The sequence below is a fragment of the Oncorhynchus nerka genome, linkage group LG13 (genome assembly GCF_034236695.1).
Source record: "Oncorhynchus nerka isolate Pitt River linkage group LG13, Oner_Uvic_2.0, whole genome shotgun sequence".
Taxonomy (NCBI): domain Eukaryota; kingdom Metazoa; phylum Chordata; class Actinopteri; order Salmoniformes; family Salmonidae; genus Oncorhynchus; species Oncorhynchus nerka.
In genome coordinates this window covers 73,618,888-73,636,500 of record NC_088408.1, presented here as the reverse complement: position 1 = coordinate 73,636,500, position 17,613 = coordinate 73,618,888, and the positions used below count along the sequence as shown (strand labels likewise).

General features: G+C 46.9%; 1 protein-coding gene across 9 annotated transcripts in view; it reads right to left on the bottom strand.

The window, feature by feature from the left end:
* The window catches only part of LOC115140096 (ankyrin-1-like), an 81,423-nt gene that overhangs the window by 22,652 nt on the left and 41,158 nt on the right, over positions 1 to 17,613 (bottom strand). For 7 of the 9 annotated variants that reach the window (XM_029678186.2, XM_065026661.1, XM_029678180.2 and 4 more), the window contains 9 exons: positions 12,506 to 12,710; positions 5,754 to 5,850; positions 5,323 to 5,551; positions 5,076 to 5,204; positions 4,120 to 4,239; positions 3,865 to 3,955; positions 3,534 to 3,608; positions 3,269 to 3,400; positions 2,744 to 2,899 (listed from right to left, as the gene is read on the bottom strand). In XM_029678186.2, coding sequence (XP_029534046.2) covers positions 2,744 to 2,899; positions 3,269 to 3,400; positions 3,534 to 3,608; positions 3,865 to 3,955; positions 4,120 to 4,239; positions 5,076 to 5,204; positions 5,323 to 5,551; positions 5,754 to 5,850; positions 12,506 to 12,710 — 1,234 coding nt within the window. The remainder of the gene's footprint in view (positions 1 to 2,743; positions 2,900 to 3,268; positions 3,401 to 3,533; positions 3,609 to 3,864; positions 3,956 to 4,119; positions 4,240 to 5,075; positions 5,205 to 5,322; positions 5,552 to 5,753; positions 5,851 to 12,505; positions 12,711 to 17,613) is intronic. The other 2 variants (XM_065026663.1, XM_065026665.1) reach the window with 2 other exon arrangements.

The following is a 17,613-nucleotide window of genomic DNA, read 5'->3' as shown; positions in this document are numbered from 1 at the left end:
ATTAATTCTGCTCCAACCATTACCACGTGCCCGTTCTCCCCAATTAAGGTGCCACCTGTGCCCAGCATGCATACCATGCAATATCAGTCTGTTAGTAAAGCAGCTACAAGGCGCAGAGCCATGCACAGTTCCCAGACTAAGTCTCCCACAGGCCACTGCAACTGCAAACTCATTACAATGCTTCCATGCAAGCATATCGGAGGTGGGAGACGAGAGTGGGCCTCATGCAGGGCAGGGCAGGGAGGAAAACACAGATAGGGAACATAGGAGAGAAGAGGACAGATAGAGGGAGACAGAAAAAGACGGGCCCAGAGAAAAAGAGAGACAGACAGTGACAGGAGACAAGGAAGAAAGAGGGAGAGATGGACAGTGTGACAGAGCGAGGGACACTTCCCCCTTCCGGGGGTGCTGAGCACACAGTGTGTGAGGGGGATTGGTCACAGAGCAGACGGTTAAAAAAGTGGAATTTTCAAGAGTACAAAAATAAAGAGTTATAAAAAATTATGCACAACTGGTCGTCAAAATAAAGGTGAGGGCCAGAGGTCAACATGAGGTCGGAGGGCATGAGTTCAGAGGTCGGAGAGGAGGAGTGAGAAGGAGGAAGAGTAGGGCGGCTGGGCTGCAGATGACATGTCCGGAGAAACACAAAGAGAGAGGGGACAGATAGTCAAAGGGAACAAGTAGGGGGATCCCAGAGGAACAAACAGTACACCGAACGGAACGACCCCCTGTCTGAAGAGACTCATACTACGCAGCCATGCAGAGAGAAAGTCATGTGTTACCCTTACAGGAGCCTCCCAAACCTCTCTGGTATTACTAAACTGATCACATCGCTTTTATTGAATCACAAATGATGTGTCTCAGACTCAAACCACTCAAAACACTAGAGCTAAGAAAGGGAATTGAATGGCAAAATCACTAAGAGCCCAATGTGACAAAAAAAAGGAAAAGACAGGGACAGGTAGACTGGAAGGTACCGTAAAAATACATGTTTTACACAATGTCTAAAGTATATAAAAACAAACATGGTTCCTATAGATAGTCTGCCTGGGTTAAGACTATAATGTGGGATTTAGTTGCAGTCTCCAGGTTTAGATTCCCACATCAGAATCTATTGCTATCTCAATTCCTATGATTGTGAAGGTTAATTAGGGAACTCTTGTAATAGTCACCAAGGGAGTAACCATCTTCCAGACTGACAGTGAGCCAGAGAGTGAATCCTCATTCTGCACCATCCCCTGATATCACATACCACGTTATCTATCTTACATCTCTTCTTTGTCATCAGTCTGAACTCATATAAATCATAGACCTCTTGAAAATCATTGTTGTAATAAACACACAATACCATATCTGGAGGTCAGGTTGGTATTGTCCCGTGAGAGTGTGACCACCTTGTTACACAGCCAGACAGACAGCATCAAAGGAAAGAGCTTTGGGAGGCAGACTGGACAGGTGTCAGATATCAGATTCACTGCAGCTGTGATCTGACTGAGCATCTCCTGTTTGTCCCTTTGTCCATCATGGTCATATCTATGCATGAGTTACATCACCAGTTATTGCTCCAGTTTTCACTGAAGGGACCTGGCACTGGCACCTGCAGTGATGACACGAGACACTGGGGCACAGAACAGAGCCAGAAGAGAGGCCACAGCACTCCAGTGATGGTCAGACCAGTGCGTTTGTTTTTCTCATACTGGTCCGGGGATGAAATTGGAGTCAATCTGATGTATATCATGCTTGTGTAAAATAATAAACCATGAGGAAAAGGAGTCAACGTTTGAGAAGTGACCACTGGAAGGAAAGCCAACTACAGTACACTTGAAATAAAAGCTACAGACTGGATGTATGAGTTTTCTTTACGGACAGAAGATATCCTGTACTTTATCTCACATATGGCCTATGTAGGCAGATTGGGGTTTAAATCATGTTGGATGAAGATGAACATAATCCACTCATAACCAATATCATACTTTATAGGATGTAATAACATAAATCTGTCACATACACAGATATGACACAGTAGTGAGGCAGTGTAATAACTTATGCACTGAATAAAGATCCAACAAAATGTACATTTGGCATGAACAGAATCTGAGACTCACCCAACACACCATACACACCAACTAACACTAAGCATTTCAGTCATTTTATCTCTTTATTTTTAAATCATCAACTCTCCTATTGCTAATAACCTTATCAAACAGAAATTAAAACAAATGTTTCTTGAAGTTGTAATATATATATATATATTTAAAAAAAAATCAAATAAGTATCTCTATTTTAATCTATACTATTATTGGCAGGCTCCGTTCATATTTCTTAAATCCATATACCAGTAATAGTTTCTCCCCACAGAAAAATGTTTCAATGGCCATTTCAGTGGGAGATCCTAAAGTCCTAAAACCTAGCTGGTACTATTAGACAAGGTTGTGATTCTGATTGAAGGCACTATAGGTCATTGATTCATTGTATTCAACCAGAAACAAGAGAATGTATCCGAGTCAGGCTTTAGAGTGCCACCACAGAGGCAGTTGTTGTCAGAGTGTCTTGAGCCCTGGTCCAGGTTGCTGCGTTACATGTAGAAATCTCAAGTTTACGACAGTAGCATAGAACAGCCCTTGACTGAGGATTGAGGTAGGAAGGTGATGGTGGCAGCAGAGAGGAAGAGGAGAGAGAAGAACTGGTAGGATATGGGGGTTGGGTGTGGGAGAGGGCTGCATGGGGAGGGGAGAAGCCTTACCATTGCTCAGGCTGGGGGAGACGTGGTCAGTCTCGTTGCGTCTGCGTCTGCTTGACTCCCGGGCCTGCCTCCCTGCAGGCTGTGGCCCCTGGCCCTCCAACATGTTCACTATGTCCATCCGGTCAATGCTCTTCAGAGCTGTATACAAACTATCCACTGCACATAGGAGCCACAAGAGACAAAGAGAGACAGAGAAAGGGGGAGGAGAGAAGGATAGAGAGAGAGAAAACAGAGACGAGAGGCAGGAAAATGGGAAATGGACAGTTAAATAACAGACAAGGAAGTGGAAGATATTATGAGGAGAATAAGGAAATTGTTTACCAGTACTCTGACAGACCCAGGTCTGTCCCAGAAAACTAAAGAGTTAGCACAATGTTAATATAAGATACTGCATAGACTGGAGAAGTCTCACGTGCAAATCCAGGAGCCAGTGCAAGACGAGTGGAGAATGGAGATGATGAATTTAGGACAAGAGGATGCACAGGAGGGATCCACTGACCTATATATGGGATCTCAGGTACTTACTCTTGGCTCTCTTGCCCTCACGGGTGGCCCATAGGTTGAGCAGGGCAGAACTCTGCTCCAATAGGGAGTTAGGATTCTCCACACGGATCTTATTAATGTCATCTACACTGAACTGTAGCTCCCTCGCCAGCTCTGGAGAGACAAAGGTGGAGGAGGTACGGACCATTGAGAGACAGAGGCAGGGGGGAAGGGAAAAGCAGCCCCAAGCCATTAAACACTGATACAACACAGGCACGAGACACAGACACTCATTCCACTCACTCACCAGCCCAGCTCAGTCCCAACTGTTCAGCTATCAAAGCCATCTTCAACTCTGTCCTTTCCATGGCACTCATTGATGCTGCAGAAACCAGACCACAACTGATACTTTAACATGAGAAGTTAATGCACCGTTGTGATTATTACTGCATGAAGGGGCACATGGAATGTGAACGTGTTGGTGTGGGGTATGTCATTGTCTTATGTCAGGTAGCTTGACTAACTCGTCTGCACTGATTGAGGGTCGAGCGTTGTGTAGGAATGATGCCACCTGTCGGAAGACAATGGTGGTCTGTATGGAGTATCATAGGGATGGGATAGGGTGGGATGGCAGGCACCTTTACCCATGGCAGGCTCATTCATGGCGCTGTATCTCTCTCGCAGGGCTAATGGGGTCAGAGTTCGCCTCCGGTCTTCACTACCAGCAGCCTACGAATCAAATACAAGCAAAAGCCTCTGGAATAAATCAGCACAGCAGATTTGTCTCAGATCTCACAAGTTCACAACATGAAATATGCATGTGTGTATTCTAAAATGAAAGTACAGTGCTTTTCAAAGCACCCCAAAAACTTGAACTATTTGTTGAGGCCTACCTTGATACACGGGGGCATGGTAATGTTGAGGTTGCACAGCACATGTTGGCTGTCTTCGTACTTGGTAGACTTGCGTAGGAAGGACAGGAATCCAGAGTGATCCTTGCTACTGTCTCTCACCTTGGAGAGGAGAACCGAGAGAAACAGACAAGATACATTTTCAGAGGGAGAGGGAGACCCAGAGAGGGAGGGAGTAATGGAGAGAGGGAGACCCAGAGAGGAAGGGAGTAATAGAGAAAAGGATGAAGTCCCAGAGAGGGAGGGAGTAATGGAGTGAAGGATGAAGACCCAGAGAGGGAGGGAGTAGTGGAGTGAGGGATGAAGACCCAGAGAGGGAGGGAGTAATGGAGAGAGGGATGAAGACACAGAGAGGAAGGGAGTAATGGAGTGAGGGATGAAGATCCAGAGAGGGAGGGAGTAATGGAGAGAGGGATGAAGACCCAGAGAGGGAGGGAGTAATGGAGAGAGGGATGAAGACACAGAGAGGAAGGGAGTAATGGAGTGAGGGATGAAGATCCAGAGAGGGAGGGAGTAATGGAGAGAGGGATGAAGACACAGAGAGGAAGGGAGTAATGGAGTGAGGGATGAAGATCCAGAGAGGGAGGGAGTAATGGAGAGAGGGATGAAGACACAGAGAGGAAGGGAGTAATGGAGAGAGGGATGAAGACCCAGAGAGGGAGGGAGTAATGGAGTGAGGGATGAAGTCCCAGAGAGGGAGGGAGTAATGGAGAAAGGGATGAAGTCCCATAGAGGAAGGGAGTAATGGAGTGAGGGATGAAGACATAGAGAGGGAGGGAGTAATGGAGTGAGGGATGAAGACCCAGAGAGGGAGGGAGTAATGGAGTGAGGGATGAAGACCCAGAGAGGGAGGGAGTAATGGAGAGAGGGATGAAGACCCAGAGAGGGAGGGAAGAATGGAGAGAGGGATGAAGACACAGAGATGGAGGGTTAAGCACCTTGACTGAGACGGGGAGTCTGTTGTCTTTGAAGGCCTGGAAGCTGAAACAGCGAGGCTGCTGGGTAGCCTTCCTCACTGGAACCAGGTTCCCAGAACACTCCAGGTGCAGCGGCATTCCCTCCATCACCTGAGAGGGTTATACAGACTGATCCACTTACTCCACTCACTTTACAGTGTCTCTATATCTGAAGCTAATAAACAATGACATAATCATGATAACCATCATTATGACTCCCTGTACTGACCTCGATGTCACGACTGCGGGCCACCTCACTGAAGTTCTCGTGTTGCTCCAGGGTTTTGTCCATCTTGTCATCAGTCATGCAGTAGCAGCGCAGGCGGCCCTCACGGACCTCGTTCATCTTGGCAAACACCACAAACTTGGCCATGTAGGGCACAGCTGAGAGCTCTCGATACAGGAGGTTGGAGAAAGACACAGCCTCGGCTGTCCTAGGACAGTCAGCCAGCCAGAACCTGAGAAGACACAACATTGTGTAGGACTTATGGCAACCCTTAAGTTACTCATGGTTGGATCCTTTGAGATAAGCATATCTTAATAACTGCTCTCAAGTAACAAAAAGAGCTGGATTGAGGTTTAGTTTGTGAGATTTAGGATGTGGATTTATTTGTCTAATTAACATGAATGCTAGTGAGTGAGTTGCTACACTATACTTACCGTGCGGACACATTGGTTGTGAAGTTGGCACAGTCTTTGCTATATATGAGCTTGGTGGTACCAGTGATGTCCTCCCACTGGGCTGGGGCTGTGCCACCTGGAGAGAAGGAAGAGACATCAGTTACACAAAGATATAGGAAGGAGGAGAAAAAGCAGCCCATTCTCTTACAGAATACGCCAGGAGGTGCCGATTCTGCAGGTACCAGATTATGTTTGGAGCTGGCGAAATGTGAACGCTAAAAAATGTGAACGCATTCCACTAGGGGCAACATGAGCGCCTATGACCTTTTAGTAGGCTTGCGGCTTGCTAGGGCATTGTGGACAGGGATGGTGGATGGGGGATGGAGGATGGGGCATTGTGGACAGGGATGGTGGATGGGGGATGGAGGATGGGGCATTGTGGACAGGGATGGTGGATGGGGCATTGTGGACAGGGATGGTGGATGGGGATGGAGGATGGGGCATTGTGGACAGGGATGGTGGATGGGGCATTGTGGACAGGGATTGTGGATGGGGGATGGTGGATGGGGCATTGTGGACAGGGATGGAGGATGGGGCATTGTGGACAGGGATGGAGGATGGGGCATTGTGGACAGGGATGGAGGATGGGGCATTGTGGACAGGGATGGAGGATGGGGCATTGTGGACAGGGATGGAGGATGGGGCATTGTGGACAGGGATGGAGGATGGGGCATTGTGGACAGGGATGGAGGATGGGGCATTGTGGAGAGGGATGGAGGATGGGGCATTGTGGACAGGGATGGAGGATGGGGCATTGTGGACAGGGATGGTGGATGGGGCATTGTGGACAGGGATGGAGGATGGGGCATTGTGGACAGGGATGGAGGATGGGGCATTGTGGACAGGGATGGAGGATGGGGCATTGTGGACAGGGATGGAGGATGGGGCATTGTGGACAGGGATGGTGGATGGGGGATGGAGGATGGGGGATGGTGGATGGGGGATGGAGGATGGGGATGGAGGATGGGGCATTGTGGACAGGGATGGTGGATGGGGGATGGAGGATGGGGGATGGTGGATGGGGGATGGAGGATGGGGGATGGTGGATGGGGATGGAGGATGGGGGATGGAGGATGGGGGATGGAGGATGGGGGATGGTGGATGGGGGATGGAGGATGGGGATGGAGGATGGGGCATTGTGGACAGGGATGGTGGATGGGGGATGGAGGATGGGGGATGGAGGATGGGGGATGGAGGATGGGGGATGGTGGATGGGGGATGGAGGATGGGGGATGGAGGATGGGGGATGGAGGATGGGGCATTGTGGACAGGGATGGTGGATGGGGCATTGTGGATAGGGATGGTGGATGGGGATGGAGGATGGGGGATGGTGGATGGGGGATGGTGGATGGGGATGGAGGATGGGGATGGAGGATGGGAAATTGTGGACAGGGATGGTGGATGGGGGATGGAGGATGGGGATGGAGGATGGGGCATTGTGGACAGGGATGGTGGATGGGGGATGGAGGATGGGGGATGGAGGATGGGGGATGGTGGATGGGGGATGGAGGATGGGGGATGGAGGATGGGGGATGGTGGATGGGGGATGGAGGATGGGGGATGGAGGATGGGGCATTGTGGACAGGGATGGTGGATGGGGGATGGAGAATGGGGCATTGTGGACAGGGATGGTGGATGGGGCATTGGGGGGATGGTGGATGGGGATGGAGGATGGGGCATTGTGGACAGGGATGGTGGATGGGGCATTGTGGACAGGGATTGTGGATGGGGGATGGTGGATGGGGCATTGTGGACAGGGATGGAGGATGGGGCATTGTGGACAGGGATGGAGGATGGGGCATTGTGGACAGGGATGGAGGATGGGGCATTGGGACAGGGATGGAGGATGGGGCATTGTGGACAGGGATGGAGGATGGGGCATTGTGGACAGGGATGGAGGATGGGGCATTGTGGACAGGGATGGAGGATGGGGCATTGTGGACAGGGATGGAGGATGGGGCATTGTGGACAGGGATGGTGGATGGGGCATTGTGGACAGGGATGGAGGATGGGGCATTGTGGACAGGGATGGAGGATGGGGCATTGTGGACAGGGATGGAGGATGGGGCATTGTGGACAGGGATGGAGGATGGGGCATTGTGGACAGGGATGGTGGATGGGGGATGGAGGATGGGGGATGGTGGATGGGGGATGGAGGATGGGGGATGGAGGATGGGGCATTGTGGACAGGGATGGTGGATGGGGGATGGAGGATGGGGGATGGAGGATGGGGGATGGGGCATTGTGGACAGGGATGGTGGATGGGGGATGGAGGATGGGGGATGGAGGATGGGGGATGGTGGATGGGGGATGGAGGATGGGGGATGGAGGATGGGGGATGGAGGATGGGGCATTGTGGACAGGGATGGTGGATGGGGCATTGTGGATAGGGATGGTGGATGGGGGATGGAGGATGGGGGATGGTGGATGGGGGATGGTGGATGGGGGATGGAGGATGGGGGATGGAGGATGGGAAATTGTGGACAGGGATGGTGGATGGGGGATGGAGGATGGGGGATGGAGGATGGGGCATTGTGGACAGGGATGGTGGATGGGGGATGGAGGATGGGGGATGGAGGATGGGGGATGGTGGATGGGGGATGGAGGATGGGGGATGGAGGATGGGGCATTGTGGACAGGGATGGTGGATGGGGGATGGGGGATGGTGGATGGGGGCTGGAGGATGGGGATGGAGGATGGGGGATGGTGGATGGGGATGGAGGATGGGGATGGAGGATGGGGCATTGTGGACAGGGATGGTGGATGGGGGATGGAGAATGGGGCATTGTGGACAGGGATGGTGGATGGGGGATGGAGGATGGGGCATTGTGGATGGGGGATGGAGGATGGGGCATTGTGGACAGGGATGGTGGATGGGGGATGGAGGATGGGGCATTGTGGACAGGGATGGTGGATGGGGGATGGAGGATGGGCATTTAAATGGCAGACTCCGGATACGAAGGCTGCGTGTTTAATCCCAGTACTTTTCCAAACCTTTTCCAAACCTTAACCCTAACCATAACCATTCGGAATTAATGACATACCTTAAGTTTAACCCTATCCCTAACGCTAACCTTCACCATTCGGAATTAATCCCTAAATGTAAGTTTTAGTTGAACTTTTGAGGAGTTTAACTGACAGGTAAAATACAACAACACCTGGTGTAATTAATACGTCAAGTTGACATCCTAAACCTCATTCAGCAGGAGTGTGGGGTTCTAAGAGGTACTGTATCTAATAATAGAGCAGTACGTCATTGTTTAGGTTTGTTCACAAGTGTCACATCTGCTCCTGCAACGCCCTCTACCTCTCATCCTGTGTCTCCTTGACCTGCCACCACTCCCCCAGTACTCTCTACCTCTCCCTCTCTCTCTCTCTGTGTGTGATTGTGTGGGCGGAGACATGTGTGCTGGAGTCAGAGCAGATCCCCACCAGCTGCAACCTGTTCCATAATCAAGACCTCTACAAATACTCAGACCTGCCACTTCCACACTGCCAGATCGTAATCTCTGCTCAGTCAGTCTATGTTTCTAGCCGTTTGTTACTATTCAGATCCGGTTATCCTGTTGTGCCTGTTTTCCTCTCTGATACAGTTTTCCCCGCTCTGACTCTGGACACTGTCTCCAGTCCCACGTCTCGTCATCCTGCTACTCTGTCCTGGATTCCCCACTCTACTACTCCCTTGGATTCCCCTCCAGACCTGCTTACCCTGTCTCAACTCCTCTCGCTCCAGCCTCAGCCTCCGCACCTGGTTTCCAGCAACCCGCCCGAGCTTCCCCTGACCTGCACTCCATCTCCCCCGTCTGTCAATAAAAACCTTGGTTACTTCATCCCAGTCTCCTCGTCTGAGTCTGCTCTTGGGTTCCCCCGCATAACAAGTTTGTGCCTATACTTGGAACATGGGCTAGGAACCCTGGGAGGTGAGATGGCAGGCTTGCCAAAATAGCCAGCAAGGTTTCAATGGGATCACTCCATAGAGAGAGCCTGGGCAACTGAAATGTGACCTTTTCCAGGAAAGACTATGTAGGTTAACCACTGTGACCTTGAAGAGACAGAGAATGAAATTCATTTTATCCTCTATTGCCCTTTTGTACCACGATTATACACTTTTCATTATTCCAGAAAGCCCACCAGATACACCCTGGCATTATGTTGCTGAGCGATGAGAAACTGAAATGTTTTTTTGTGCATTTTCGCTGACTGAATTTTCAGATCAAGCCTGGAATAAAAGTAAAGGTGACCTATAATTAAATTATACAATTATTTCTTTCCAGACATATAGCAAAGTGCCCGTACAGTTGAAGTCGGAAGTTTACATACACTTAGGTTGGAGTCATTAAAACTCGTTTTCAACCACTCCACAAATTTCTTGTTAAACAGTTTTGGTTTTGGCAAGTCGGTTAGGACTTCTACTTTGTGCATGTCATTTTTCCAACAATTGTTTACAGACAATATCACTTATAATTCACTGTATCACAATTCCAGTGTGTCAGAAGTTTACTACACTAAGTTGACTGTGCCTTTAAACAGCTTGAAAAATTCCAGAAAATTATGTCATAGCTTTAGAAGCATCTGATAGGCTAATTGACATCATTTGAGTCAATTGGAGGTGTACCTGTGGATGTGTTTCAAGACCTACCTTCAAACTCAGTGCCTCTTTGCTTGACATCATGGGAAAATCAAAAGAAATCAGCCAACACCTTAGAAAACAAGTGTAGGCCTCCACAAGTCTGGTTCAACCTTGGGAGAAATGTCAAAATGCCTGAAGGTACCACGTTCATCTGTACAAACAATAGTACGCAAGTATAAACACCATGGGACGACGCAGCCGTCATACCGCAAAGGAAGGAGACGCGCTCTGTATCCTAGAGAGGAATGTACGTTGGTGCGAAAGGTGCAAATCAATCCCAGAACAACAGCAAAGGACCTTGTGACGATGCTGGAGGAAACAGGTACAACAGTATCCATATCCACAGTAAAACGTGTCCTATATCAACATAACATGAAAGGCCGCTCAGCATGGAAGAAGCCACTGCTCCAAAACCGCCATAAAAAAGCCAGACTACGGCTTGCAACTGCACATGGGGACAAAGATCGTACTTTTTGGAGAAATGTCCTCTGGTCTGATGAAACAAAACATAGAACTGTTTGGCCATAATGACCATTGTTATGCTTGGAGGGAAAGGGTTACGCTTGCAAGCAGAAGAACACCATCCCAACCGTGAAGCACGGAGGTGGCAGCATCATGTTGTGGGGGTGCTTTGCTGCAGGAGGGACTGGTGCACTTCACTAAATAGATGGCATCATGAGGACGGAAAATGATGTGGATATATAGAAGCAACATCTCAAGACATCAGTCAGGAAGTTATAGCTTGGTCGCAAATGGGTCTTCCAAATGGACAATGACCCCAAGCATACTTCCAAAGTTGTGACAAAATGGATTAAGGACAATAAAGTCAAGGTATTGGAGTGGCCATCACAAAGCCCTGACCTCAATCCTATAGAAGATTTGTGGGCAGAACTGAAAACGCGTATGCGAGCAAGGAGGCTTACAAACCTGACTCAGTTACACAAGCTCTGTCAGGAGGAATGGGCCAAAATTCACCCAACTTATTGTGGGAAGCTTGTGGAAGGCTACCCAAAACGTTTGACCCAAGTTAAACAATTTAAAGGCAATGCTACCAAATACTAATTGAGTGTATGTAAACTTCTGACCCACTGGGAATGTGATGAAACAAATAAAAGCTGAAATAAATCATTCTCTCCACTATTATTCTGACATTTCACATTCTTAAAATAAAGTGGTGATCCTAACTGACCTAAGGCAGGGAATTTTTACCAGGATTAAATGTCAAGAATTGTGAAATACTGAGTTTAAATGTGTTTTGCTAAGGTGTATGTAAACTTCTGACTTCAACTGTATGTATATAGATTGTGTATCGGCCTGTTTCATGTTCTCTTTGTGTCAGACCTGGATAAACGCTTTCCGTTTCATTTTTTTATTAAACCTTTTTACTGCTCTAGGGCTTTTACTATTGCTTGGATAACCTTATCTACTATTATGTATTGATTTACTTTTCATTTTTTATGAGGTGCACACTGCACAGAACACCGGAATAAGTATCACTGAACGAATTATCACTGTGAATCATTGTAATGTTTATGTGTCAATTAATCCCGTAAAATATTGGTTTTGGTTGCCAACTGGAGATTTGACACGAAAATAAAATGTAATTCATTCATGCGAGGTGATTTTACTTCACCATATCACTTTTACGCCCATCGTAATTAAGATAATTAACAGTTGCTCAGTATAGTAATGACATTGCTTCTTCTCTGGCTTGCAGACCTACATAAATGTGGACCCCATCCCACAGATGAGAGACATTGAATCACTATGTTCAATCAATTTCCTTCTATGAGGTGTTCATGCAGTCTAACTCATAGTTTACTCTAAATTGTACATTTACGTGATTTAGCAGATGCTCCTATCCAGAGCAACTTACAGTAGTGAGTTTACACATTTTCATACTTTTTTCATACTGGTTCCCCGTAGGAATCAAACCCACAACCCTGCCATTGCAAGCACCATGCTCTACCATCTGTGCCACATGGCACTATTAAGGGGCACCATTAAACTATTCCTTAAGTAATACAGTTTCACTGTGCCATTAGTCCACCATAAGGCCTCAGTCAGGCTTACTAAAGTGTGACAGGCAGTGTTGGCGTACCGATGACACTGCACAGCAGGCGCAGGCTGGTGGTGTCCCCCTCCCCAGAGTCCCGGGGGCTCTCTCTCCAGGAGGGGGGCAGGGGGATGCACAGGCCGATGGGCCGGTGGAACTTGCGTCGCCGTGGCTCCACAGTCACCACGGGGCTGAAGGTTGCCTGGTTACCCAGCAGCTTGGCAACCAGCTCGTCTGGGACTGGTTGGGCCTGAGGTTAGAGGGGAGAGGATGTGCGGAAAGAGGGATGATGATGTGGTGGATGAGTGTGGAGAAGAGAGATTGATAAAAAGATACAGATTGATAGCAATGTAGAGAAATAGGATGAGAAGAGAGATAATATGAGGTATGTAATGATGTAATGGATGACAATGGACAGGTAAATCAAATGGGAGAAATGAAGGATGAAGAGAAAGAGAAGTCTATGGTCAATAAAATGCAATTTTATACCAAAACATACAAACAACTTGAAAAGACACAGTGCATTTCATTATTCATCAGTGTTGTTCATAAAACAAATTTGAACATTTACAACCTACACTGAGTGTACAAAAAATTAGGAACTCCTGCTCTTTCCATTTTATTTTTATTTAACATTTATTTAACTTGTCAAGTCAGTTAATAAGAACACATTCTTATTTACAATGACGGCCTGCCAAAAGGCAGAAGGCCTCCTGTGGGTTTAAGGGGGCCTGGGATTTAAAAAAAAGAAAAAGAATAATTACAATATAAATATAGGACAAAACACACATCACAACAAGAGAGACACAACACTACATAAAGAGAGACCTAAAACAACAACATAACAAGGCAGCAACACATGACAACACAGCTTTGGTAGCAACACAATATAACAACAACATGGTAGCAGCACAAAACATGGCACAAACATTATTGGGCAAAGTCAACAGCAGCCACAACTGTCAGTAAGAGTGTCCATGATTGAGTCTTTGAATGAAGAGATTGAGATAAAACTGTCCAGTTTGAGTGTTTGTTGTAGCTCGTTCTAGTCGCTAGCTGCAGCAAACTGAAAAGAGGAGCGACCCAGGGAAGTGTGTGCTTTGGGGACCTTTAACAGAATGTGACTGGCAGAACAGGTGTTGTATGTGGAGAATGAGGGATGAAGTAGAAATCTCAGATAGGGGGGAGTGAGACCTAAGAGGTTTTTATAAATAAGCATCAACCAGTGGGTCTTGCGACAGGTATACAGAGATAACTAGTTTACAGAGGAGTATAGAGTGCAGTGATGTGTCCTATAAGGAGCATTGGTGGCAAATCTGATGGCCAAATGGTAAAGAACATCTAGCCGCTCGAGAGCACCCTCGTTACCTGCCGATCTATAAATTATGTCTCTGTAATCTAGCATGGGTAGGATGGTCATCTGAATCAGGGTTAGTTTGGCAGCTGGGGTGAAAGAGGACCGATTACGATAGAGGTAACCAAGTCTAGATTTAACTTTGGCCTGCAACTTTAGCCTGCAGCTTTGTGCTGAGAGAAGGACAGTGCAACGTCTAGCCATAATCCCAAGTACTTGTATGAGGTGACTACCTCAAGCTCTAAACCCTCAGAGGTAGTAATAACACCTGTGGGTAGAGGGGCATTCTTCTTACCAAACCACATGACCTTTGTTTTGGAGGACAAGTTTAAGGGTAGAGAAAGCTTTCGCATTATTTTTAACTTATTTTGTACATAATGTTTCTGCAACCGTATCTTACGGCAGAAAATAGATTCTGGATATCAGGACAGCGATCATTCACCTCGGATTAGACAAAGATCTTTTCTTCTACAAGCAAGATATTCTCCAAACACCTGACAGGGCCAACATCCCCGTTATTTGCAAGAGGAAGCGACGCAGGTGCAGAGGACAAAGAGCCGGATGCCTGGTCAGGACCCAGAAAAGGCGACTGGGAAAGCTGCCGTTACCGTCAATACTACTCGCCAACGTGCAGTCACTGGACAATAAACTAGACGAGGTACGATCACGAATATCCTACCAACGGGAGGTGGTGCTCCTAGTGGCAGGAGACTTTAATGCAGGTAAAACTTAAATCAGTTCTACCAAATTTCCATCAACATGTTAAATGTGCAACCAGAGGGAAAAAAATTCTAGATCAGCTGTACTCCAAACACAGAGACCCGTACAAAGCTCTCCCTCACCCTCCATTTGGTAAATCTGACCACAACTCTATCCGCCTGATTCCTGCTTACAAGCAAAATTAAAGCAGGAAACACCAGTGACTCGGTCTATAAAAAAGTGGTCAGATGAAGCAGATGCTAAACTACAGGACTGTTTTGCTATCACAGACTGGAACATGTTCCGGGATTCTTCCGATGGCATTGAGGAGTACACCACATCAGTCACTGGCTTTATCAATAAGTGCATTGAGAACGTCGTCCCCACAGTGACTGTACGTATATACCCCAACCAGAAGCCATGGATTACAGGCAACATTCACACTGAGCTAAAGGGTAGAACTGCCGCTTTCAAGGATGTGGGACTCTAACCCGGAAGCTTCCAAGAAATCCTGATATGCCCTGCGACGAACCATCAAACAGGCAAAGCGTCAATACAGGGCTAAGATTGAATCATACTACACCGGCTCCGACGCTCGTCTTATGTGGCAGGGCTTGCAAACTATTACAAACTACAAAGGGAAGCACAGCCACGAGCTGCCCAGTGACACGAGCCTACCAGACGAGCTAAATCACTTCTATGCTCGCTTCGAGGCAAGCAACACTGAGGCATGCATGAGAGCATCAGCTGTTCCGGACGACTGTGTGATTACAAAATCAGGGGAGGGGCCAGCTGAGTATAAGACTGTATCATCTGCATATAAATGGATGAGAGAGCTTCCTACTGCCTGAGCTATGTTGTTGATGTAAATTGAGAAGAGCGTGTGTCCTAGGATTGAGCCTTGGGGTACTCCCTTGGTGACTGGCAGTGGCTGAGACAGCAGATTTTCTGACTTTATACACTGCACTCTTTGAGAGAGGTAGTTAGCAAACCAAGCCAAAGACCCCTCAGAGACACCAATGCTCCTTAGCCAGCCCACGAGAATGGAATGGTCTACTGTATCAAAAGCTTTGGCCAGGTCAATAAAAATAGCAGCACAATATTGCTTAGAATCAAGGACAATAGTGACATCATTGAGAACCTTTAAGGTTGCAGTGACACATCCATAACCTGAGCGGAAACCATATTGCATACCCGAGAGAATACTATAGACTACTGTACTATCAAGAATACTATCAAGAAAGCCAGTCAGTTGATTATTGACAAGTTTTTCCAGCACTTTTGCTAAACAGGGCAAAATAGAAACAGGCCTTTAACAGTTAGGATCAGCCTGATCTCCCCCTTTAAATAAAGGACGAACTGTGGCTACCTTCCAAGCAATGGGAACCTCCCCAGGAAGGAGAGACAGGTTAAAAAGGTTGGTAATAGGCTTTGAGACAATATTTATGTATTTGATTTATTTTACCAGGCAAGTCAGTCAAGAACAAATTCTTATTTTCAATGACAGCCTAGGAACAGTGGGTTAACTGCCTGTTCAGGGGCCGAACGACAGATTTGTACCTTGTCAGCTCAGGGGTTTGAACTTGCAACCTTCCGGTTACTAGTCCAACGCTCTAACCACTAGGCTACCCTGCCACCCCAGCAGCATCCTTAAAGAAGAAAGGGTCTAAAGCATCTAACCCATATGTTTTTTTTATGTTTAAGGAGCTCCTTTAGCACCAAATGCAATTCTTGAGGTGGAGTAACTCTGCAAGATCACTTTCGAACAAGGGGATGAAGGGGATGAACCTGTTTTTAATTCTCATTTTCTTTATGGGGGCGTGTTTGTTAACAATACCACCGAAAATATATAAAAAAGAAGGTCCAAGCGTCTTCGACAGAGGGGATCAAGCTGATTCTATACCATTTTACAGGTGCCTGTTCATGAAGAAAGGCTTGCTCATTTTTGTTTTTTAGCAAGCGTCATTGTCAAATCAGGACAGGTCATTTCACTGAGCAGCCGTTACGAACACAGGCTGTAAAACAGTGATCATTAAGGTCATTAAGGTCATTCCATGACATTGCCTGACCAGGTGAATCCAGGTGAAAGCTATGATCCCTTATTTCAATCAGTGTAGATGAAGGGGAGGAGACAGGTTAAATGAGGATTTTTAAGCCTTGAGACATGGATTGAGAAAATCATGAATCAGCATAATTTTTATGGATATATACAAAGAAATATCAATAGAAAACAGGCCATGTTGTTTGCAGGTTTGCAGTCTTTCCAGCTTAATTTTGAAGTGATTGCGTTAGCTAGCTCCTCTGAACAACAGTGTTCTGACAAGAGAGCACATTTTCTATGCCAGGTGAAATCGCTCCTCATTAGCTCATTGTTATGGGTGTATCCAAATAAATCACTAGAAAACTATTTAAACAAAAACAAATGCAGCTACTTGTTGTCAAATAGTGCAGTCAGAATAACGTGACTGTAAATTAGCCGTAGTTGGTTAGCAAGCAAGCAAGGGATAAGAACGTTGCCAACCAGTATGGCAGTAGAACATTTAGAATGAATGACTGGGTTGCGTCCATAGATGGTGATTAAAAAGACGGAACGACTGGGTCGCGTCTCTGGCAACCAAACAGAATTGATAGTACAAACGACCAGCCAGCTTCGGTAGCAACCCTATATTTGTGTCGGCACTATATCTTGTGGACGGATGAACTGTATTAATAAATTAATACTAATGTGTTTAATGAAAATATGTAAATCATTATTCTAATATGTTGGTAACCCGTTGTATGAAAGTGATAATGCCCTCGAAGCCAATGTTTGGAGGATAGATTGGCATGGTTTGCCGGTCCTCGACTTCATCTCGGGCCTAACAACACCTGTGCTAGTACGTATATCCACCAAACACCGTCTTCTTGGACATTATCACTTAATTCTACACTCAGTGTACATTGACAATGAAAGTCTAAACCTTGCTACACATTCACGTAAACTGTCTCACTTAGTACAACCTTTGAAAAGGTTAGCGTACCTGCTAGCGTAAAGCCCGGACTGGGGTTATGAGGCTATAAGGCTCTACATTCACAGCTCTACAGGCTGCATGCACTGGAG